Raw genomic sequence first — 25180 nt, 5'->3', positions numbered from 1 at the left:
ATCCAGTCAGCGTTCTAAAATTTGAAAAAAAATAAACGAAAAGAAAATTTTAATACTTTTTCGATGAGGTAAATAAAATATTTAATTGTTTATGTTTATTGTTTGTTTTATAATTTTTGTTTTATTTGAGATATTGGGAGATTTTTAGTTTCGTATAGATTGCTCGGAGTTTTCGTCAATAGCAGCATATTTTTCTGTATCCATACATAAATTTACAAAGTGAAACAAGTTTTTGTCAAACAAAAATGTCGACAAATCAAAGGAAAATTTCCTTTGACTTTGGGATAAACATTTCTCATTTCCTTTATCAATGTCAGCAATAACTTGATAAAAAAATAGCTTTTTCATTTCACTTTAACAATACCTTATTCCATTGATTCAAAGCAATTTGATTGAAATAATTGAAGAATTTTTTCAATTGACGTTTTTTCCTCGTTGTGTAGTCATTTTTGCTTTTAAATTAATGTAATCTTGGTAGAATAGTTCTCATCATTGTTCTGTCGAAAAGAATATTCGTAAAATTAATTTTAAGACAATTAACCGTGAAACTCAAAACTTATGCAATTTTTCTAATAAAATGGGTTTTTTCTTCTCAATTATTGAGTGTCTGCAATGAAAGTGACTCCGTTTCAAATTTGCTCCTACACCGGTGAGGAGTGGGTGTTTTAGCCGATTCTAAAATTTCAAATTGTGCTTAAACTGGTATACTTAAAACCAATATTTACCCCTGAACCGTTGCAGGTGCTCTTACATGTAATACTACATCAACTGAAATGTTACCCAATAAGAGGAACTACAAGTAATCAATGTCATGTAATTGTTACTGAATTACTGAATAAAACCGAAATATGTTTATTATTTAATGCTAACCCACTTATTCCCTACAAGGCCTTACAACACAATTCACAAAAACAAATCTAATGTGGCTCTCGGCACTACCTTATTTAATTCATTTAAATATTCCTTGAGTTGTTGTTTATCTTGTTTTAGTTTTGTAATGTAAAATATATTGTACTTATTTGGTCATTGTTTGGCATTTATATCTTTTTTTTTAATGTTGTTTTTGTTGTTTATATGATAAAGGTATTTTTTGTGTTTATTCAAGAGGTTTTAAACCGCATGCTGGTTCCCTTCTAAAATGGGCGAGCACAGATGCAGTCAATCGTCGTGGAATCATCGAATTTGCACACATTTGTGTGATGTAGTCTTGAGAGTCTTAACTCTCCAAATTGATTAGTCTGAACCCGTGGGAACCAAGAAGAATCGGGGAAATCAAAATTTGAATCTTTGTGAATTGGGGGCAACGTTGAATCCCGAACAGAACCTTTCTTATACGCGTTTCGAATTGATACCACGTGGTTGCATCAAGCTGTGGAATTCGGATAATTGAAAATGGATCGATCAGTCGAAATGAAACGTAATTTTAATTTATTTCCCTAATGATACAAAAACACTATCAATCTGTTTCGATAAATGCTTTTTTTTGTACTGATGAAACAATCAAACCAGTAAGCGTTCAATTTCCTGCTGGATGGTGACTATCTGTGACTTGAGCTGAGAACCTTCGTTGATGGTCACTGAGCAAGCCACAATCGCCCGGGAAACTCCACAAGCCCGGCCAAGTGCTTGCTTGGAACGGACGAAGACGTACGGCACGTTTTTGTCCTCGCAGAGCAGCGGCAGGTGCAGGATGATTTCCAGCGGCTCGGCGTCAGCTGCCATCACGATAAACTCGGAGAGTCCACGGTTCAAAGTTTTTGTAGCCTCGTTGGCTCCACGGCGCAGTTGTTTATAGTTCACAGCCTGCTGAAGAAGGGTCATAATTTTGGAAGTTAGCGCCTGATCCGCCAGCGGGTAGGCCTTCGGGTTAACTTCTTCAGTCTGAAAGTGAAAAGTAAGGTTAGGTCAAAAAAAAAGTAGCAGTTCTTACAATTAAGAAAAATAAGGCCACCGAAGGGCGTAATAATAAAATAAATATTTTCTTACCATGGTTATATATTGAATGCCGCTTTTGAAATTGAAACTTGTAGTGATTTAACGCAGAAATTGGTAGAATTAGACTCAAGCCTCGGCAATGAGCTTCATTGGCCGCTTCTTAACGAGATGTGATTTGTTTACCTCGTGCTTCGAATCTACCTCGATAAATTCCACCATATACACCTTTTAACAGCAGGAGCAGGGTATCGGTTCGAATGGTCGAAAAAAAGGCCTAACACTGAAACAAACTTTATGCAAAATATTAGTATTTATTTAAACAAATTACTCATTAACACGATCAATATTTCAATTTGCCTTTCTGGGACTACTAGCCGATGACATATATACACTATAGTGAGTGCGATGCGGCGAATGCGATTCAATGCGGTGAACCACATTTAATGAAAATGTATGTGAATCGCTTAAACCTGACATAGGCCGATGACAAAGTGAATACGATGCGATGCGATGCGGCGAATGCGATTCAATGCGGTGAACCACATTTGATGAAAATGTATGTGAATCGCTTAAACCTGACATACTCAACGCGGCGAAGCAGATGTCAATTTGTTCCGCCGCTCGAGTTCGCGTAGGCTGCGTCCGTAAATTTTCCGCCAATTCGCATCGCATCGCACTCACTATAGTCCTATTTGCCGCTAGTAGTATTCGTGTCACAATTAAGGGCTTTGCACTGACACTTTTTCATTTTGGGGACATTAACCTAAAAAACGAACGTGTTCGTCGGCCGACTGCTCGATCTTAGCACTGAAATTTTTGGAGGTTAATTGTCCCGTTCTCGTCTGTACACGCCAGTGGGATGTCAGTTAATGTGCGTGAGAAATGTCAAAAACAACTCTATGTCATCGGCCATACTCAACGCGGCGAATCAGATGTTAATTTGTTCCGCCGCTCGAGTTCGCATTGGCTGCGTCCGTGAATTCGCATCGCATCGCTGAGGTCGATGGCATAGTGAGTGCGATGCGATGCGAATTGGCGGAAAATTTACGGACGCAGCCTATGCGAACTCGAGCGGCGGAACAAATTGACATCTGCTTCGCCGCGTTGAGTATGTCAGATTTAAGCGATTCACATACATTTTCATCAAATGTGGTTCACCGCATTGAATCGCATTCACCGCATCGCATCGCATCGTATTCACTATGTCATAGGCCTAAGAAATTTACACATTTTCATCAAATATGGTTCGCCGCTGTCGTGATTTTACGATTATGAAACATGATAAATGACTCATTTATCTAAAATACAAAATTTTATATTCCAAATATCCCTCATCTCAATTCTATACAGTCTATACAGTCGTTTCTCAGCAAGAACTTTTCAAATCAAAATGTTATAGTCCTATTTGCCGCTGATAGTGTTCGTGATATTGAGGTGGTTGTTTCACCAATACTTTCCAGTTTTGGGACAATCAACCTCAAAAACGATCATGTGGCTGCCCGTTTTTTGTACCGAGAGTTTTTAGGTTTGTTGTTGTTGTTGTTGGGTTTTAGGTTTTTTGGCCTGAGGAACGGAGCCTCATATCGCCATCTCTCTTATTTTTGTCGTTTGACGGCTGTTTGTAACGTTGAATTTACGATTCATCGTCACTCACTTAACTTGTTTACTTTTATTAGTTTTCTTTTGATTAAATAATTTTATTTCAATTTCGTTTTGCATTTGGTTGAGTTGTATAAATCGGATGGGAATTATTTTGAGACTGATATGGGACTTGGTCAATGGGACCCAATATTTCGCTTAACTCGTCCATAACCTCTATCATTACTAGGTGCCTGTCATCTTCGTCTGGAGACTGAGCATATCGTGAAAGCATAGCGTATGACTTCTTCATAGCAGACTTATAACTCTCTCTCTGGTTTGCCAATATTTGCATTTGGTCATCCCACCGTTTTCGAAGTTCCAAGTATTGTTGTACGGGCATCATTTGTTGATTTTCCGTATCATCATTTGGATCTGAAGATGTATGTGTTTTTCGTTTTTTTGGTTGTACCGAACTGCAACTATCGTCATCAGCGTTGTTTACGCTTTGTTTCGTTTTCTGAATGTGTTGAATGTTTACCCTAGTTTGCCCACTATTTCCACCACTTGCGCTAGTAGAAGCAACTGGTTTTCTAGGTTGATTTTGTGGTTTTGTTGGAGGCTTAACGCTTTTCGCAGTCACTGTCGCAAAACTTTCGTAAATGCTCGGAAATTCTCTCATGTTGGAGAGAATATCGAATCCATTACGAGTTTCCACCCTGAACTCTTCTTTAGCTTCTTGGAAGGTTAAATTTTGGCAAGCCATCAATTTCTTAATGGCTGCCTGCTTAGCTCTTTCCGGACATTTGGGGTCTGACGCTTTGTGGCTTTCCTTGCAGTGCACACATTTCGTCAGGTTGACGCAATTTTTGATATCGTGATTTTCATCTTCCGCGTTTCCACAGTTATCACATCGTTTCCTACCTTTGCAGTTATCGGCTTTATGACCATACCTTAAACAGGCGTTGCACATGACCGCTCTGTTTACATATGCCTCCACTCTCATATTAACCGCATATATTCTTACTGAATCCGGAAGCTTATTGGAACGGAATACAACACATACCTTTTTTAATGGAACCTTATTGTCCTTACTGACGAATCGATGCATCCGGAAAATCTCCAAGATCTCCTTGTTTGAATCGATTTCACTTTGTAGCTCCTTGACGTCGATGTCTTCAGGGATGCCACTTATAACGCCCTTTACAGACACGAAACCTTTCGGAATATAAGCTGCATATTTCCTCAAAGACAAATTTTTACAACTCACGAGCCTGTTTGTTGCAGCAAAATCTTGAAAATAAACCAATACTTTCGAGCGTCCTATTTTTCGGATGTCCATTATTGATTTCGTGAAACCGTTTTGCTTTAGAACTATTCCGACAGAGATCTTATTGATTCCAATTGGTTTGTCCTTTTCTTCTTCTTTTTCAATAATAACTTTATACGGGCCAGTGTCACTGTTAGCGTACAAGTATTTTTCGAAAACTCTTTTCCCGCCATCTTTTTTCGCAGGATCTAACGTTTTTTCACAACCTTCTAAAATGCCGTCCATAGGTGCCCCCGGTGGGGCACCGGTTGTGACACTCATTTCGAGTACCCAATAATCAAAAAGGTAATAAAACTTTTATCACAAAGTAACTTTTGAAGCACTTATTTCAAAACTGTATCTTGTTCAGTAAAAAGTCACGTCTATGCGCCACGGCAGCTCAAACAAGAATCAGTTTTTAGGTTAATTGTCCCGTCTCATTTGTACACGCTCAGCAAGTGTGCGTAAGAAATGTCAAAAACAACTCTATTTAGGGGTGTGTAATCGCAACACATTTTATGAATAAGTCAATTTTTCCGTGTAAAATTTCCACCGCAGCCATTTTGTACGAATTTTTATCTGCTCGTGTTCGGCAAGTCGTTGTGGATGATTTTAGCAAATTTAAAACGGTTTTCCCGGATTTCGGATGGTTCAAACAAGCTAAGCGGTTAAGAATACTCCGGCAATTGTGGATTTCGTTCTGTGGCAGGCAACATGGAACCGGTAGATGAATTTTCACTCGAATCATTCGAGCCTCTTCTGAGTCCCTCCGTACGGCAGTACCGAAATAGATCTAAAAATTTAGACCCAAAAGTCTCGGTTACGACGGCAGGCAATTGCTCCGGAAATGGAAAAGAACAGCTGGCTGAAGTGCTAGCTAAAATTGCCACCTTGCAGAAAGCTACCGAGTCCGGTAAGGCCGAAGGATTCGACAGGACCAAGCTGGTCCGAACGTACAATGTCAAGTTGAGGTTGAAGAAAAGTTGTTCGCTGTACAAGTGCTTCGATTGCGATAGTTGCTTCACCAATGCTGAGTTTCTGGAACTGCATGAAAAATCACATTCCAGCACGGCGACAACAACAACAGCAACACAGTTGGAGAGTTCCGGAGAAGTGGCGCGAGTGGACGACGCTATCGATCTGGGCAATCATTCGATCGACGAATCCGAAATGAATCTGAAACAGTGTGAAACTTGGTTTGCCGGCGATGGCTATGGCCGTCCGGAAGATGATTTGTTTCTGGACGGCGAAGATGGCGATGGCGATGACGAAACGATTCATCTCGATTGTATCGTCCACGAGCGGGAGGATAACTTCGATATCAGTTTTGATCGCACGAAATGTGCCAAGACGTATACGGTGGCCAAATATAAAGTGAAAAAGGATCCGGTAGGAAAGTGTGATCGATGCGAGAAGAGTTTCTACTCGTACGATGCGTTCCGGATGCACCAATTGGAACACGAACGGTTCATGAACTTCGACTCGATTGAGCCAAAAATTAACATCGATTCGCCAAAAATCGAAGAGAGTACGCTGATGGTGGATGAAAGTTTCTACCAGGTTATTTCTGAGGTAAGGGCAGGAAACGGAAAATTATCACATATTTCTGGAAAAAAAATTCGAAAAAATCTTTTCTTTTATTTCAGATTGATGCTAGTGATATTTTAGAGGTCAGTGAAGGCACAATCGAACTAAGCCCGAGCTCGCAAGGTTCTACCGTAACCATCGAGTACCAAATCGTCCCTCGGAACTCTTCCGATGAAACACCATTTCATCCGGTGTCAACAAGTAGTTGTTTTGCTGAGAGAGGATCACCACAGCGCAGCATCGAAGGGAAATATCAGTGCGAAATTTGCCAGCAGCGATTTCGCTTCCGGCCAGCGTACAATGTGCACATGCACAGTCATCGGAACCAGCGGCCATTCCAGTGTGCTGAATGTGGTCGCAAATTTATCTCCAAAGTCAAGCTCTTTCTCCATCGGTATGGCCACTCAAGGGAGCATCGGCGTTCCCAAGGAAGTTTACTGAAGTGTTTACAGTGTGACGAGCGATTCGCGAAACCCCGATTCCTTTTCGAGCACATCCAGCGAGACCATTCGACTGATAACCAGCACCAGCAACCAGCAGAGGAAGTAAGTGAAGCGGCAAAGGGCGCGGCGCAGTGATATTCGTTGATCGACTCCCTAGCGTTAAGTGATAACTGATTTTATGTAAGTAGATATATTTTAATGATACTACAAGATAATCCTATCGGCTTCGCACTAGGAATGAAATGGTTAGGTTTCCATGAAATTGCGATTGAATCGCAACTAAATTTCATGAAGTGTTGAAGGGGTTTTCGCGGTCGATAGTAAGAAATGATTTAATTTACATGCGAGGGAAAGTTTTTATCGATATGAATTCACTTTATTATCTGATTGCTGTAAAATTTGTTTTAATGATATCTGCTACCGAAATTGTACATATTTTCAATTTCCGGTCGAAGTTAAATTTATAAAAAACTAAATTTTAAAAATTGTTTCAAATTTGTTGAGAAAAAAAAAACCAGCTCGATTTGAATGTAATTATTATTTAAGCTGGTGCTTTAGACAGTCAGGTCAGGGTCTTTCTTTCAGAAATCAACTTGACAAAAGCATCTTCTGAATTGTATGTATTCCTGGAAGGGCAAACATAGGTCCTGTTGAATATCAGCAGGTTCGGCAGTGATATAACTACGATCAAGAAAAAACCGTTCAGTCCGGAGTCTAAACTAGAAGAGAATTAATTTCACTTACTTAATGCCACCGCGCCCCGTTTGAGTAGTCACTATGTGACCCTTTATGCAGAGCTAAGCATAATCGTTGTCGTTCGGGTGGCGTGATTTGGATTATGCTGAGTTCGTTTTTTACTTAAGTTTATCGCTATGCGCTCTTCTGTGCAAGAGGCGTATCCACCACAGCGCTTCACGTCCCCTATTTGAGGGATCGAGATGAATATTACCATTTATGTTTGAGAATAACCCCTCGCATTCCTGGTAGTATTCGTCTAGAGAGTTGTTTTTTTGTCTAAGTTAAGCTATTTTGCTAGTTCGGGTGGAAAAATCTCTTTTGTCTCAAAAATAGTTTAGGAGAGTTTTCTTAATGTTCTCCCAATTTAAGGGAGTATGATTTTTTAGAAGAGCTTCATTTCCTTTTTTCTATAATTTTATTTATTATTTGGCCTAGTCAGATGGAATATATTGGTAAATTTCTAGCTTCAGCTACTGATCCCGATACCCTGTCTACGGAGTTAATCCACGTTGCGAGCAACTTTGGATCTCCCCCATAGGTACGAAGAAATTTGATTGTGTCAGGGATCTGACTCCCTTTCTAAATCATTTCTATCTGGGATGATGGACGCTGACCTAATGCTGCAGCATTTCCGACTGTAGCGGAATGCGCTGCTGCTTAGGCGGCTTGTAGTTCATCGTTTTGATCGCACCAGGCTTCATATTCTTCCATCACCGTTATTAAAAATTAGTGTTAACGTTATCATACTTGGTTTCTGCTGCTATTGTCTGCATGATGGAGGTGCACTCCTCGACGCTCAGAAAATGATGCGCTCTTTTTGCCGGTCTGACAGGGCGATGAAACTGGTTGTTGTTTGTTATGTCTTAGTCTTTTGCATTGATATTAATACGTTCCACATTTTTACTTTTATTTTATTTTATTTATTTTTTTTAGCACTTTTTGCATATCTTAGAGCAATGCAGACGCTCATAAAGTTTATTTCGGGTTTGGCTACCTATCACGTAATGCAGTAACATTGAATGTTGTGTGCGGGAAGTTCATTAACCAACAGTGATCGTCCAACGTCTCGTATAACAAAACAGACTGTGCTCCGGATAGTGACCCGATAACTTCGACTATTCACAAACTGTAACTGTTTACTTATTACTTACAACCTCGGATAAATTTCCCATTGACCGGGCGGTGCTTTTCACTAAGCGTTTACGTTCGCTGTTTGTAATCATTTTGTATACCATCATCAGCAGCTGCGTTGGCTGACACTATAACGATGATTATCCACAATTTGAGCTTGTTATTACTGTGGTACTCTTCGTGCACTTCTAACGCATTCAAAATGTTCACTTGTGGATCATTTGATGATTGGGCATTTTTTGAGTTTGTCGTACTCATTTTAAAGTAATAACAATTTTTAAGTAATCGATTTTTCACTGTTCACTCTTTATTATAACACTTTTCTTCATTAATCACACTTCATTGTAACACTGTTACGGTCGCCATGAAACATTCTTCTGAAAATGTTTGGCTTTCTCAGGACTGACAACGTTCAAAGTTAAAGGTTGGAATCAATCTGTTTATTAAAACATTTTTATGTTTACAATGTACTTACTGGAGGTACCTGGAGTCAATTATGAGTTTGTTTATGAGTATTGCCTGTTAGGGCTTTTTCTCAAGTTTCTGAGGTTTACCAATAGGTAACCCAAAATTTCATTCAATTTGTCAATAGGTTCCATGTACGGAATCACCAAAGACGTATACTCTACTAACAACGGAAACAAGCAAAACAAATTTTTAAGCTTAATTTTTTATCTAAATAGTTAATCCTCACCATCAAAATGATTTTTAATTGACTCACCTTGTCGGTTTTTACCCATCATTATTTGTTGTTGTAACTCCTTTCCTGTTTTTTTTTACATTTTCCGTGAATTTACCTAAAATGTAATAACTATTTAGTATAACGGATCTCCTCAATCCTTTCGCACGGTACTCTCCTGATTGTTCATCCTTGGTTCTGCTATTCGTTGTCCTCCTTGTGGGTTGCTATCCTTGTGGCTGCTACTGTTCCTGCACGTCTGCTACTGCTCGTCTGCTAGTGTGTCTGCGCTCCTCGTGGGATGCAATTTCCATCTGGAGCTCTCTATAGCTCCACAGAATTTCTTCCGTTAACATCTGCTGCTGATTTGTCGTTGCTGCCGCTGCTGCTTGAATATTTCTTCTGCTATTTATTTTTTAGCCTTAACCACATTCTCGTTCCAGATTGTTCTTTTAATGCCCAGTCGAGACCAATGTACAATGTCGAAACCCGGTCCCACCGCTGTCACCAGAAAGTACAATGCCGAAAACCGGCCAACGTTTCGGGGGCGGTTATCTAATGGTCATTGCGGGAATCTGGTGTATATCCCCTATTATCAAGGCCGTCCTCGTACCAGTTAAGGCAACTACGTAACCTATCGTACCGGCATGGGCCATTAGCGCTTCGTCTAAAAGTACGCGTGTATACTTTATCGAGGATCCGTTGACCAAGACCGATGCCACTGTTCTGACGTGCAACTTCAGTGTCTCTGCATCGATCTCGGGGTACTTCCGTGTCATTGCGGCCAGTATGGATTCGCGTCCTTCTTTTGTCATGCTCAGGATTAGATCCTGACCGACCAGGCGGTTCGCCGACATCTTTGCGGTTTGTACTATCTAATAGTTAGGCGGCCATCAATCGGGAGAAAATAAAAGAAACACGGTTTAACGCACTAAACTTTATTAGAAAATAAATGAACGAAGTGTTCGGTTCGAAGAACTGTACTCGAGTGATGAAAAAACGGTTGCCAAACGATGTACGTTACGCATAACGTTTCCAACGGATACGATACGAGGGGCTATTCACTGTCTATTCTAACACTCCTCCTCAGTGATAGTCTCTCAGGTCCTACGACGACGATAATCCAAGCATTTTTGCAAACTTGGTCTGCTTCGTTGCTCCCAGTGGTTTGGTCAAAATGTCTGCAGTCATCTCTTCCGTTGAACAGTAGATAAGCTGGACGTCTTTCTTCTCGCAGAGATTCTTCACGAAGTGTTCCCTGGTTTCAATGTGCTTGGATCTTCGAGATTGCCTTTCCGAGCGAACAAAGGCAATACAACTTTGGTTGTCTTCGTTGATTATCGTTGCACTCTTCTGCGCACAGCCCAAATCTTTCAGCAGTCTCCGTAACCATATTGCTTCTTGCATTTGAAGAGCCGTATAGCCAGGACCTCCCATAACAAGATAAGCAAACTCTATTGGGTTCGAGCTTGCTAGTCCTAGTCGAGTCTCCAGAACCGTTCTTTCTAAGTCACATCGATGCCTAACCACATCTCGATAGAGGCTTTCTATGCTTGACCTAAGATGTCTTTCCACGTGGACAAATTTGCTATTCACATAAGTAAACATATCCATGTTCTTGGCTGATTTTATTTTCCTAGAAAATGGTTTTTCGCCGTCCTTGGATACATATATAAACAGGCTTGGGTGTTCGGTGGAGAAGCCTCTGAGATAGCATAATGGTGCAGCCACGGTTGTCATGAGACTAAAGATAACCTCCCCTGTTTTTACAGAGTACATCCTCTGTGTCTGTCCATTTACCAATGCGATAGTTTCTGTCGCCTCTCCAGAATAGAGGACATTATATTGGTTTTGTAGACAATCGTCTTGCGGGGTGTACTCCCAATAAGTGTTTCCGCCTTCCGAGTCCATGCATCCATCCTTGTTATACGGGCATGTAATCATCTCGTAATCATACAAGGTTAAAGTGATGGACAGTTCGACCACTACATCATTATACACTGCTCCCTCAGCTGTATATGTCCCTCCTGTACATCTACCCCTGAAGTCGTTGTCACCTGCTATAACTTTGTGGAACGTTTGAGTGGAGTTCATTCGCAGACGGTCAACTACGGTTCCGTAAAGATTCCAGGATTTAGTAACATGCATCCCGATACAGGCAGTCCGAGACACATCTTCTACATATTGTGTTATTTCCCTCCACACAGCATCAATGACCTCCGGCTTCGGCTCTTCAACGATTGTCCACAGCTCTTCTTTCATCAGCAGCAATTCCATGCGGAATTTCCAGCTGCTCCAATTAGAATCACACAATCGCTCCATCAAGAGCTTCGCATCCGCCATTTTGCTCTACGAGGAATTTTTCACTATCGAAACTAAACGCGTCGCCGCGGAAAGAAAACTAAACTTTTCTCGTCGATTTCTTATTTCTCCTATCGAACCGCGATACTGGGCCCATAACCTAATAGTTAGGCGGCCATCAATCGGGAGAAAATAAAAGAAACACGGTTTAACGCACTAAACTTTATTAGAAAATAAATGAACGAAGTGTTCGGTTCGAAGAACTGTACTCGAGTGATGAAAAAACGGTTGCCAAACGATGTACGTTACGCATAACGTTTCCAACGGATACGATACGAGGGGCTATTCACTATCTATTCTAACACTATCGTGTACGTTTTTCCGCAACCCGGGGGGCCGTTTACCCATATTATTTCCGGTCGCTTTCGACTCATTATTGGGATATTGTCTATATTCGCGAGTATTTGTTGATTCAGCATCAATTCTGTGTACCGACTTGTGAGAACGAATCTGTCCTTGGTTTCGAAGCACAGACTTTTTGCGTTCCATGGTACATAAGCGTCCGCTGTCACAGAATACGCGTGCGAATATGTCTGCCGCGGTTTCGTGCCCAGAAAGCTCTTTACGCTGGGGTTGTTGTCGAAGATGTAGATCCCCTCTGAGCACAGAGTCTCCACACCCCCGAAGCCCGGGCCGTTTTTTGGATCAAATTGCGGCATGGGCCATTAGCGCTTCGTCTAGAAGTACGCGTGTATACTTTATCGAGGATCCGTTGACCAAGACCGATGCCACTGTTCTGACGTGCAACTTCAGTGTCTCTGCATCGATCTCGGGGTACTTCCGTGTCATTGCGGCCAGTATGGATTCGCGTCCCTCCTTTGTCATGCTCAGGATTAGATCCTGACCGACCAGGCGGTTCGCCGACATCTTTGCGGTTTGTACTATCGTGTACGTTTTTCCGCAACCCGGGGGGCCGTTTACCCATATTATTTCCGGTCGCTTTTGACTCATTATTGGGATATTGTCTACATTCGCGAGTATTTGTTGATTCAGCATCAATTCTGTGACCCGACTTGTGAGAACGAATCTGTCCATGGTTTCGAAGCACAGACTTTTTGCGTTCCATGGTACATAAGCGTCCGCTGTCACAGAATATGCGTGCGAATATGTCTGCCGCGGTTTCGTGCCCAGAAAGCTCTTTACGCTGGGGCTGTTGTCGAAGATGTAGATCCCCTCTGAGCACAGAGTCTCTACACCCCCGAAGCCCGGGCCGTTTTTTGGATCAAATTGCGGCATGGGCCATTAGCGCTTCGTCTAAAAGTACGCGTGTATACTTTATCGAGGATCCGTTGACCAAGACCGATGCCACTGTTCTGACGTGCAACTTCAGTATCTCTGCATCGATCTCGGGGTACTTCCGTGTCATTGCGGTGGCCAGTATGGATTCGCGTCCCTCCTTTGTCATGCTCAGAATTAGATCCTGACCGACCAGGCGGTTCGCCGACATCTTTGCGGTTTGTACTATCGTGTACGTTTTTCCGCAACCCGGGGGGCCGTTTACCCATATTATTTCCGGTCGCTTTTGACTCATTATTGGGATATTGTCTACATTCGCGAGTATTTGTTGATTCAGCATCAATTCTGTGACCCGACTTGTGAGAACGAATCTGTCCATGGTTTCGAAGCACAGACTTTTTGCGTTCCATGGTACATAAGCGTCCGCTGTCACAGAATATGCGTGCGAATATGTCTGCCGCGGTTTCGTGCCCAGAAAGCTCTTTACGCTGGGGCTGTTGTCGAAGATGTAGATCCCCTCTGAGCACAGAGTCTCCAAACCCCCGAAGCCCGGGCCGTTTTTTGGATCAAATTGCGGCATGGGCCATTAGCGCTTCGTCTAAAAGTACGCGTGTATACTTTATCGAGGATCCGTTGACCAAGACCGATGCCACTGTTCTGACGTGCAACTTCAGTGTCTCTGCATCGATCTCGGGGTACTTCCGTGTCATTGCGGCCAGTATGGATTCGCGTCCCTCCTTTGTCATGCTCAGGATTAGATCCTGACCGACCAGGCGGTTTTTTTTTCTCGTATTTGTATTAAGGTTTTTTTTAGATAAAATGAATTTGAATTGTAGCTTTATCTAGAGCATATTGTTCAACGTAAGCATTGTATAACTTCATTCCGGCAAGTATTACGATAACTCTCTTATATATTGGAATTGTTTCATTTTTTGCAAAGGGGAATCTTTTCATGTCAATCTTCATTCTAGCAGGTTTTCCTTTCTTACCTGGGAGATGCATATAAGTGACTTCCTTTCCTGCTTTAGGGACTACGGGAGCTGATGAGGTCGGTTTTGAGGGACCAGGCTTGCATGGATTAGTGTCTGAGACTCTCGCTGGGGCATGAGGACGTGCAACAGGAGCTGCAATTTCGGACTTTTTAACTTTTGGTGCAACTGGCTTACTGACTGGTTTCTCAACTTTCTCAGTTGGAGTTGCGAATTCTCCTGTAGCGAAAACGGGTGCATATCTGTCAAGCACAGCTTCCTCTTCATCCGTGTTCAAACTTTCGGATGAGGAACTAAAGGATTCTGTCCCTGTGGCGACCTCCCGTCTTTCTAGTGCTGACTGCCACAGAAGGTGCTGCTCCACTGGATGAAGCACTGACGTCCGAACCCTCAGACACTGCACGTGAGGATCTACTAGGGGTCCATTCTGCATCTTCTTTGTACATGACTAATGGTTTAGTCAGCTTCTTGGAAGTTGTATCGAGAGGGTTGGTTCCATAGTCCTCACATCCTGTCAACAACGTATCGGCAACCATATTTAGTCTAAGAGTGGGAACCTTTAGTGCCTGTCGTTTTGCCGGCATCGGGTTATCAGGATGGATCTTCCCTGTAGCTGGTTTTTTAGGTGCCTTACTCATGTTTGTGTCGTTAAATCCAGTAAAGATAGGATTTCCTGTTGACCACTTAATTGGGTTTCTTTGCTCAAAAATTGGTTCTGTCTGATAAATAACTCCTTTTGCTGACTCTTTCGTATTCATTGGATTTGTGTTGCGGTTCGCCGACATCTTTGCGGTTTGTACTATCGTGTACGTTTTACCGCAACCCGGGGGGCCGTTTACCCATATTATTTCCGGTCTGATATGTCCTGCTGCCAGGGTAGTGATATTAATTCGATTAAGTTTTCACAGTTCGACTCGTCATTAAAGACTGCTTTATTCAAAACTCCTTTTTCCTTCTCTACCAGCGACCGGGCGGTGTGTACGTGACCCTTTTTGCTTAGATCAGCATAAGTCGCGCTCGATCGGACTTTGTTACCGAGTCGGCCGTGCCTTATGCTGTTTTATTTATTTTATCCTTCTCAGCATAAATAGCAACATCGCCTGGGTGGCGTGATCGCGCTTCATGCTGACTGGATGTTTATTCTTTTGTTTAGTAACTGCGCTTCGTGCGCGGCTTCTATTAGAGTGTATCCACCACACGCCCTTTCTTTATTAATTTAAAAATTTGGTTATTACTAAATTTTTAAATGTTGTTTTGTATGTATGTTATGACATTTAAATTTGTGTATGTGTGTTTACAATATTTGTTGCTGTGTGTGTTTACAATATTTGTTCGTGTATGTGTGATTCCACTGTGGTACGGTCTCAAAGATCTCGTCGGCATTATTCGCCCATAGGGCGGGGGCTCCACCTTGCGCTCCTGTGTAACAAAGGGAGTCGTTGTAGCCACGAACAACGCGTTTCACGCGATATCGAAACAATGAAATGGCCGAGAATATGTGAATCGATGTCTGCGTGTAGACCAAGCTAGTTGCCTCGCGTTCGAAAATCGGCTTGAGGGCGCGTCCGGACTGCCGCGATGCATCCTGCAATCTAGCGTTGAATCCTGCCTGCTGTGGCAATTTCGGATGGAAGAAGAATAACTACTTCTATGTTTAAACTTATACTATGTCTTTGGAACCTCGTCCACTTTATTTATACAAGAAAAGACACTGGCTCTGGATCGTCAACAGTGGAGGACCTTTCCCACGGCCCTATGCAGCGGGAGAACTAAACTAAGTTAAAGATAAACATAAACTAAGTTAAAGATAAACATAACCTAAGTTAAAGATAAACACCCGTAAACCCCAGCGTGGGAAACAGAGGGAAATAACTAATTCTAGCCAGGTGGATGAAGCATAAATTATGCTGAGCCACGTTACTCACCCCTTTTTTTATGATCAAGGGCCAGAAGGCGTCACCCTTGATCATCCTGAGCTAAACTTCAGTTACAATTCCTACGATCAAGGGCCAGAAGGTGTCACCCTTGACGGTCCTAACAAATCTTTTTTTTTTTTAATATATATATTTGACGGTCTTAACTTAGCTTTTTTTTTATAATACCTACGGTTAAGGGCCAGAAGGTGTCACCCTTAACGGTCCTAAACACTTGCAGACATTTTTTTTTTTTACATTTATTTATTAAATTCTAAAATCTGGCTCTATTGTTAGCTAATAATTTTTGTAAAAGGTATCTTCAGATACCCAGTTCCTTGAAAAATTTCAACTCCTCTATATTGGGAGCTATTATTCGATTGGAATCGTCGTTTTTTGATTCCAATATGTTTACATTATATGTCGCCTTTTTGCGACAATTTATTTCATAATGTCCTGTTATTCCACAAAAGTTGCAAACAGGACGCTGAGAATATGAATTTACCGGTTCAATTTTAATTTGTTTGTTTCCAGACCAACGCGGTTGTCGGTAGTTTGAATTTAAATTTTGTTGAGTTGTGGAATTGGATTTGTTCCCGTTTTGGGTAAAATGTCTTTGTTCTCGGTAACCAGAATTTCTTGTATTAATATTGCTTTGGAAGTTATTGTTCCTTCCAACATTATTATAATTTGTGTTTCTGTAATGGTTATTTTCAAAATTTGAATTTCTTCTATTGTTATTAGAGTTCGTATCATTTGACCAATTGCTTTTTCTATAACTTGGTTCCAAATTTACAGCATATTCAAATTCCTCTGTTAAATTTTCAAAATTGTTTGATTTAACTATATTTTTCACGTCTTGAATTTTTATTCCATTTATAAAATATTCATGAATTAATTTTTTATAAATAAAATTTGTTGCGTCTACATTTTTATTTCTAATATTGGACGCTTTTACTAAAGTTTCCGATGTCATGGTAATTTTTTCCAAAAGCAGAATTGATCGATCACCATAAGTTTTCATGGTCTCGATATCATTTTGCTTAAGGCTTACCATTCTTGACACCAAAACTGTAAAAGGGATATCTTCCCCATATTTCTTTGTTAGTATGTCTATTAATTCTTCATATGATGTAGCATTTCTACAAAGAGTAAATGCTTCTTTGTTTAATTTTTGCCTAACGACCCTAATGAGTGGTCCATCTGATTCTTCTTCTCCGAGTTCTTCATGAAATTCATTACAAATTGTAATGAATTGAAAAAAAATTTTCCCTCAAAAGCTGGGATAGCTTCTCGTGCTTCACGAGAATCGAAAGACATTGTTCTAAAAATTTGTGTTAAATTTCTTTCGGGACACAATGACGTAGTGTCTTCTGAATCGGAATCTGATGGGATGGAAGGAGAGGCTTCTTCAATTATATCCCTATTCCTTAATTTCCTAACCACTTTAATTAAATTCATAAACTGCTGATTCCTTATCCTAATGTTTATCAAATTTGTTTTTTTTTTTTTTTTTTGGTCTCCCTTTTTATTTTATAAGGTTGAGAAAAGAAAGAGAAGAAATAAAATGTAGGTACCTTAATTACATTCGATGATGGTGACTGGTGGCGAGCGGTAGCGGAGCGGCAACGGCGTCGGTGGTGATGATGGGACTATGGTGGCACACTACAGCAACTGATGCGCGGATCACGGATGGTCTAATTCTTCTTGGCTTCAGATTATTGTATCGCGTGTACTCGTAGGTGGTTCTCCAAATTCAATTAGCACACGACGCGATACATTGATCAATGATAACGTTCACTCAATTGCGACACTTACTGGCAAAAATTGAAGATGATGATGATGTGCAGCAAAAACTGTTTGCGGTAGCGCCACTTACTAGAAACGTTCACTCAATTGCGACACTTATTGGCAAAAATTGAAGATGTGATGATGTGCAGCAAAAACTGTTTGCCGGTAGCGCCACTTACAGACTGAACACACCGCTGCCACCACTGTGGCAATTTCGGATGGAAGAAGAATAACTACTTCTATGTTTAAACTTATACTATGTCTTTGGAACCTCGTTCCACTTTATTTATACAAAAAAAGACACTGGCTCTGGATCGTCAACAGTGGAGGACCTTTCCCACGGCCCTATGCAGCGGGAGAACTAAACTAAGTTAAAGATAAACATAAACTAAGTTAAAGATAAACATAACCTAAGTTAAAGATAAACACCCGTAAACCCCAGCGTGGGAAACAGAGGGAAATAACTAATTCTAGCCAGGTGGCTGAAGCATAAATTATGCTGAGCCACACTGCGCTACGCTGCCCATAGTAGCGATTGATTCGGCGTGGGCGTTATACGAGGACTGGTTGGATTTGGCCGAAGACAGCGTCTCGGAGATGGATAGTAGCAGGGGGTAGATGATGGGGTAACCCATAAATGTCTTGACACCTGTCGTGTCAAGATCAGGCACCCATGCCTGCTCTTCCTGCTCATACACAGCGTCTAATCCTGCGCTGCGGAGCGTGCGGACTTGCTCATCGGTGAGCGGCTCGGCGACGTTCCAGCCGAGAAGATTCCGATTAGGGAGAATGTTCCCTTCGGGGCGTAGTTCGACTGGGAGGTCCCACTCAACCGGGTGCTCAACATTGGGATGGTGATGGACGGCATCCGTCATCAGCAGATCCTGGAGCATGCGGTAAACCGCAATGAACGGGGAGGGGAGAGTCTCATACTGGATATGAGTTACTGCGTCGACCCTACCGTAGTGTCCGGGTATTCCGAGTATTGCTTCGGTGCGAAGATGAGCCTGGAGGGCGAGGAAAAATCTACGTTCATTGAAGTCGGATACATTTCCTACACCGTCAAGGTAGTAGCCGATTTCGTCCGGGATGGACATCGGGGGGAGCTTCCTTTTGAATGCCTCGAACTCGTTTACTTTGTCACCTCGCGCAGTCTGGACATAAGTGAGGCGTTTCCATAGTAGCGTGACGCAGTAGTACTGGTACATGGACAACGAAAGGTACTTCTGCATGCCACGGTCCTGTCGGGTCATGACTCGGTAGGAAGACTCGACTACCTGAATGAATTGGGAGAAATCGAGTAGATGGTGTCGATCTCTCTCGATGGCAACTCCTCCGGAGAGGCCTTCAACTAGGATGGCGTCTGTGAGCAATACGTCGCGTCGCTCGGCGGTAGCGGTGGTGCTGAGGGCTTTGGGAGCGAAGTCCGGATTGGATCATGGACCAAGGGAGGCTGCGAGGCCTCGGTTCTGAGGGTTTCCGATACGTTGACGATTAGCTGGTGCTGGTTGATCCGTCGTAACTGGATTAATGTTTTAACTGGTTTAATTATTATCTTATTTTTCAATAATATTATCTCTTCCTTCGTCGTGTCACGGGTATCATCGATTATTATTTCCATCGTTTTACTAGTTTCTTGATACTGGCCAGGTATCTGAATACTAGCGTCATCTGTCGTCGGTTGGCTGTTTTTTAATTCTTTACTTTTTGCTCTTGTTGTTGCTAATAGAGCTTGGCTCAGTTTCTTGTTCATGTCTTTTAATTCGTCTGTCGAGATTCGTGATAAAGCGTCCGCCACCACGTTCTCGCATCCTTTCTCATAAAAGACATCAAAGTCGTACTCTTCAAGTGCTAAACGAAATTTCGTTAGTCTACTTGAAGAATCTGTTAATGTAAAAAGGTAAACTAAAGGTCTATGATCGGTGTAGACATCGAACTTTCTTCCATAAAGGTACGGTCGAAAATGTCGTGTCGCCCAAACGATTGCCAATAGTTCCTTCTCGATTGTTGCGTAATTTCTCTCTGCATTGTTGAGAGCTTTGCTGGCGTAAGCGATCGGTCTGCCGTTCTTGTTCGAAAGAACTGCTCCTATCGCGTAGCCTGAAGCATCTGTATGCAGTACAAATTTATTGTTTCCCGTAAAATCTGGAAAATCTAAAATTGGTGGGTTCAAAAACTTATTGCGAAGGAGTGTAAACGCTTTTTCGCAGTCATTACTCCATTCAAATGGTACATTTTTCCTTGTTAAACAGTTTAGTGGCGCACAAATTTCTGCAAAATTTCTTATGTGTTTACGATAGTAATTTGCGAATGCCACAAACCTTTTAACTTCGTCTGAACTTTTTGGAGTTGGCCATGTCTTCACAGCTTCTATTTTTGCGGGATCGGGTTTTACACCTTCCGCAGAAATTAAATGTCCTAAATAAATTAATTCTGTTTTGAAAAAATTACATTTTTTCGGATTTAACTTCAAATTCACTTTTCGCAGTTTTTCAAAAACTGACATTAAATTTTTGTTGTGTTCCTCTATTGCTTTTCCGAAAACGATGATATTATCAAGGTATACTAGACAACTTGTCATATCTAAACCCGACATGGCAATTGTCATTAATCTTGAAAATGATGAAGGGCTTATTTTTAAATCCATGGGCAGTCTTGTCATTTGATACTGCCTTGATGGAGTTAAAAATGCAGTTATTGGCCTTTCTTCGGGTCTTTTTTGACACTGATAATATCCCTGTGACAGGTCTAAATGTGAAAAATATTGTGCTCCTGCAAGAGCATCTATTATTTCATCTATGTTCGGTAGAGGGAATTTATCATCCTCAACCGCGGTATTGACTCTCCGATAGTCGATCACAAGTCTCCATTTTTTAGCATCCCCAGCACTTTTCTTGGGTACTAATAGAATGGGACTGTTCCAACCGGAAGTCGTTTTTTCAATAATTTTCCCTTTGATCATTTTATTTATCTGATTTTCAACTTCTGCTTTTTGAGAGATAGGCAATCTATAGGGTTTGCTATAGATTGGCTGTATCTCTGGTTTTATTTTGATAACAGGACTGTAAATATCAGTCGCTGTTAACTCATCAGTTTCCAAACAAAAGATATCAGCATATTTGGTACATATCTGAATTATATGCTCTTTTTCCGCCCGTGATAAATGACATAAATCCAATTCTTTAAATAATTGTGTTACTCTTTCTCTTGCCTCTTTTGTATGCTTAGTATGTATTATCAAATAATCACTTGCTGGCTTGACTATTGGTTCTAGCTTGGAAAGATGAACCGGTTTATTTTTTACGTTAACTATTCGAATTGATATTTTTCCATTTGAAGGTTGGACAATTGTGTTTGCAATAAATACATGTGGTTGTACCTCTTGGTTTAGTACAACACATGTTTCTGTAAAATTTGTATCTATGAACTTTACCACCTCTGTTCTAGCAGGAATTAAATAATTCGTTGCATCGTTTGGAGGTTGTAATTTTAACTTCATTGTCTCAAAATCAATATTGGCTCCAAATTGTTTAAGAAAATTTGTTCCAATTAATCCATTTACCGTATCTGGCAAACGCTCCATTATGTTAAATCTGATTGGGTATTCTACGGAATTAAATCCTATAAAAGTATCAATATATCCCAGCGTACTGGCAATTCCATTCACACCACTAACTTCTAATGTGTGCGAATTGTTTATAGTTAAATTCCTGGGAAGACATCTTTTGTCTAGAATACAACAAGATGCTCCACTATCGATTATTATTGTAGTAGTAAGCTATGACCAATGTAAAATAAAATTTTCTTCATTCTGTTATTAACTGTCAACACTAGAAGACGTGTTTCAATAGGTTATGGGCCTATCGTTTCCGAACTTGAAACTCTGAAGATATGGCAAGCAAAGATTTTTCGATCGAGAGGCTCTGCGGACGGGAAAACTGGCCGACGTGGAAGTTTGCCGTGCAAACTTATCTAGAGCTTGAGGACCTTTGGGAAGCAGTCAAGCCCGAGAGGAAAGCTGACGGAACTTTCAACGATGTCGATCCCGTGAAGAACCGAAAAGCAAGAGCCAAGATCATCCTTTTACTGGATCCGACAAACTATATCCACGTGCAATCGGCGTCGACAGCGATGGAAGTTTGGCAAAATCTGGAAAAGGCATTTGAAGATTCGGGTCTTACCAGGCGAGTAGGACTTTTACGCAAGCTGGTCAAAGCGGATCTCGGAAGCTGTTCTTCAATGTCGGAGTACGTGAATCAAGTGGTCTCTACGGCACATCAACTCAACGGGATCGGATTTCCAATTTCGGACGAATGGATTGGTGCGTTGCTGCTGTGTGGTCTCCCGGAGGATTACAGGCCAATGATTATGGCCTTAGAGAACTCCGGCACCCCAATCACAGGAGATGCCATCAAAACCAAGCTACTGCAGGAGCTGCAGGTACCTTCGGCGGATGCGGCACTACTGGCAAAAGGGAAGCGTGGAGGATTCAACAAGCAACACAAAATTCCAAACCATCCGAAAGCAGAATCGAGAGGTCCGAAGTGTAGAAAGTGCAAGAAATTCGGCCACATTGCGAAGGAGTGCAAAAATAAGTCAGATGAAGCTTTTTGCACTGTCCTTTCTACGATCGAGTCACGCAACGCCACCGATTGGTATTTCGATTCCGGGGCAACAGTGCACATGACTCACAATAAGGCGCTGTTGAAGGATCTGAAGCCGTCGAATGGTTCCGTTGTAGCTGCCAATAAGGGAGAGATGAACATCGAAGCAGTTGGAAAAACCATCCTGAAGCCACGTTTTCAGAAAAGCTGTTCTGAACTCCAAGTCAACGAGGTGCGGTACATTCCACAATTGTCCGTGAACCTACTCTCCGTCAACAGGATTGTTCGAAATGGATACAGCATGGTATTCAACAACGCGGGATGTAGAGTGCTGAACCAGAATGGCAACATAGTGGCTCAAGGTACCCATACGAATGACCTATTCAAGCTGGAGCAATACGGTGTAGGCGACAGGGCACTGGCGTGCTCATCAAAAGTATCCCTGGACATCTGGCATCGCCGAATGGGCCACTTGAATTCGGCAAGTTTGAAGCAGTTGGCTGATGGTCTGGTTGCTGGCGTTGAATTAAGCGAGAAGACGGTTGCTGATTGTTGCATTTGTGCTATGGGTAAACATAGTCGCCAACCATTTCCTAAGACAGGCACACGTGCTACCAATCTCTTGGAAATCGTTCACTCGGACATTTGCGGACCCATGGAGGTGAAGTCGCTCGGAAGAAGCCGATATTATGTCACTTTTATAGATGACAAGTCTAGAAGGATTTTTGTCTATTTTCTTGAAACAAAATCCGAAGACGAAGTTCTAGAAATCTTCAAGAGATTTCATGTGATGGCTGAGCGGCAAACCGGATGTAAGATAAAAACTCTACGAACTGACAACGGGTTGGAGTATACAAACCGGAAGTTTGAAGATTATCTTGCGAAGTTTGGGATCCGCCATCAGACAACGACTACCTACACACCACAGCAAAATGGGCTAGCTGAGCGAGCAAATCGGACAATCGTCGAGCGTGCGAGATGCATGCTATTCGAAGCGAAGCTGGAGAAAACTTTCTGGGCTGAGGCTGTATCGACTGCGGTTTATCTCTTGAATCGTTCCCCTACGAGAGGTCATCATGTCACACCTGAACAGCTCTGGAGTGGAAAGAAACCGGACTTATCGCTCGTGAGGATCTTCGGAACACAATCCATGGTGCATGTACCGAAGCCCAAACGACGCAAGTGGGATGCGAAATCGGAACCTGGTATTTTGTTGGGTTTCGAAGAGGACACCAAAGGCTACCGTCTGTATGACTTGAAGACCAAGAAGATCATCAAGAGCCGGGACGTGATATTCATCGATGAAGGCGCAATCGATGATCGCAAACCGCAACCTGGTGCAAAAACTGACGGTAAAATGGTTTACTTGGACTTCGAAACCAACGAGGAATCAGTAGAATCGGCTGGACCAGTCGAGGTTCCGAATGTTCCTGGTGCTGATGCCGGCGTTTTGGCACCGATCCCCGAAGATCAAGTGGTCATCCCTGCAACGGAAATCCTAGAGAGCAGTTTTGAAAATGATGATTTCGATGAGGCGCTTAGTAATGTTAGTAGTAGCTCGACAGATACTTTTACCAATGTGACTGTGCTCCCTCCGCGCCAAGTTTCATATCCGCCTGAGTCACTGGCGTTGAGGCGAAGCGGTCGGGAGCACCATCTACCAGGCAAGTATGATCAGTTTGTTGTTACAACCAGAGGTCTACCCAGTTTTCACTCACCACAGATAGCCAGTACTGATGTCGCGCGAGGTGCGCTACCGAGTCATGCCGAGCCGAGCCAATTCAGTGGAGTGGCTACTCAGCAACATGTTGATGCCTCAGGTGATCCAACCACCCCGCAGGAAGCGATGTCCCGTCCCGATGCCGGAAAATGGAAGGTAGCCATGCAGGAGGAGTACGATGCGTTAATGAGCAATCAAACTTGGTCCTTGGCGGAACTACCAAAAGGCAGAAAGGCGATCAAGTGTAAGTGGGTGTTTAAAACCAAACACGACTCGAACGGAAATGCGGACCGATACAAAGCGCGCCTAGTGATTAAAGGTTTCTCGCAGCGAAAGGGGGTGGACTATGATGAAACGTACTCTCCCGTCGTGCGTCACAGTTCACTGCGGTACCTTTTTGCGCTGGCTTCAAGATACGGTTGGCAGATTCAACAGATGGATGCTGTAACGGCGTTCCTCCAAGGAGAACTTGAAGAGGAAATATTCATGGAGCAGCCGTTGATGTTTGAGAATCTAACGAAGAGGAAGCTGGTATGCCGACTGAACAAGGCGTTATACGGGCTGAAACAGTCGAGCCGAGTTTGGAACAACAAACTGGATTCCATGCTGAAGAAGTTTGGCCTTACTCAAGCAAACTACGACCCATGCGTGTATTACATTGTCGAAAATCAAGAGGCTATTTTCGTGGCGGTCTACGTCGATGATGTGATGATTTTCTCGAGCAACAACGACTGGATCAAGCGCATCAAGACGTTCCTGAATACGAACTTCCGGATGAAAGATCTGGGCGAGGCTAAGAGTTGCTTGGGCATACGGATCAGTCGGACCGACGATGCTGTTGCTCTTGATCAAGAAGCTTACATCGAAGCGATCCTGGCTAGGTTCAACATGGTGAACTGTAAACCTGCAAAGATTCCGATGGTGGGCAAGCTGAACAAAGACATGTCACCTAAAACAACCGAAGATGGGAAGCAGATGGACAACATTCCGTATCAAGAAGCTGTTGGTTCTCTTATGTACCTGGCGCAGGTTACCCGACCGGATATTCTCTACGCCGTTAATCAACTCAGCCGTTACAACTCAAATCCTGGTCAACAACATTGGAGTGCGGTAAAGCATCTTTTCCGCTACCTGCGTGGAACTTCGAAACTGAAACTGGTTTACAA

At 42.3% G+C, this 25180-nt stretch overlaps 2 protein-coding genes across 2 annotated transcripts; one reads left to right on the top strand and one right to left on the bottom strand.

Annotated features, from left to right (window-relative positions):
- Positions 1-1401: 1401 nt before the first annotated feature.
- Positions 1402-2145, bottom strand: LOC129749020 (NHP2-like protein 1 homolog). The gene is made up of 2 exons (XM_055743849.1): positions 1987-2145; positions 1402-1881 (listed from the first exon to the last, which is right to left on the bottom strand). Exons 1-2 carry the CDS (start codon positions 1987-1989, stop codon positions 1501-1503), a joined length of 384 nt encoding a protein of 127 aa, XP_055599824.1. The 5' UTR covers positions 1990-2145; the 3' UTR covers positions 1402-1500.
- Positions 2146-5401: 3256 nt separating this feature from the next.
- Positions 5402-7224, top strand: LOC129749019 (zinc finger protein 337-like). The gene is made up of 2 exons (XM_055743848.1): positions 5402-6394; positions 6469-7224. Exons 1-2 carry the CDS (start codon positions 5537-5539, stop codon positions 6985-6987), a joined length of 1377 nt encoding a protein of 458 aa, XP_055599823.1. The 5' UTR covers positions 5402-5536; the 3' UTR covers positions 6988-7224.
- Positions 7225-25180: the final 17956 nt, after the last annotated feature.

Source organism: Uranotaenia lowii, chromosome 2, assembly GCF_029784155.1.
Source record: "Uranotaenia lowii strain MFRU-FL chromosome 2, ASM2978415v1, whole genome shotgun sequence".
Classification (NCBI taxonomy): Eukaryota; Metazoa; Arthropoda; class Insecta; order Diptera; family Culicidae; genus Uranotaenia; species Uranotaenia lowii.
This window is presented reverse-complemented; position numbering and strand designations above follow the sequence as displayed.

What these genes read in the sequence shown, in the direction of transcription:
- LOC129749019 (XM_055743848.1), top strand. Translation starts at nt 5,537, where the DNA reads ATGGAACCGGTAGATGAATTTTCACTCGAATCATTCGAGCCTCTTCTG. An exon ending in TCTACCAGGTTATTTCTGAG is followed by an intron (nt 6,395 to 6,468) that starts GTAAGGGCAGGA and finishes CTTTTATTTCAG; the next exon opens with ATTGATGCTAGTGATATTTT.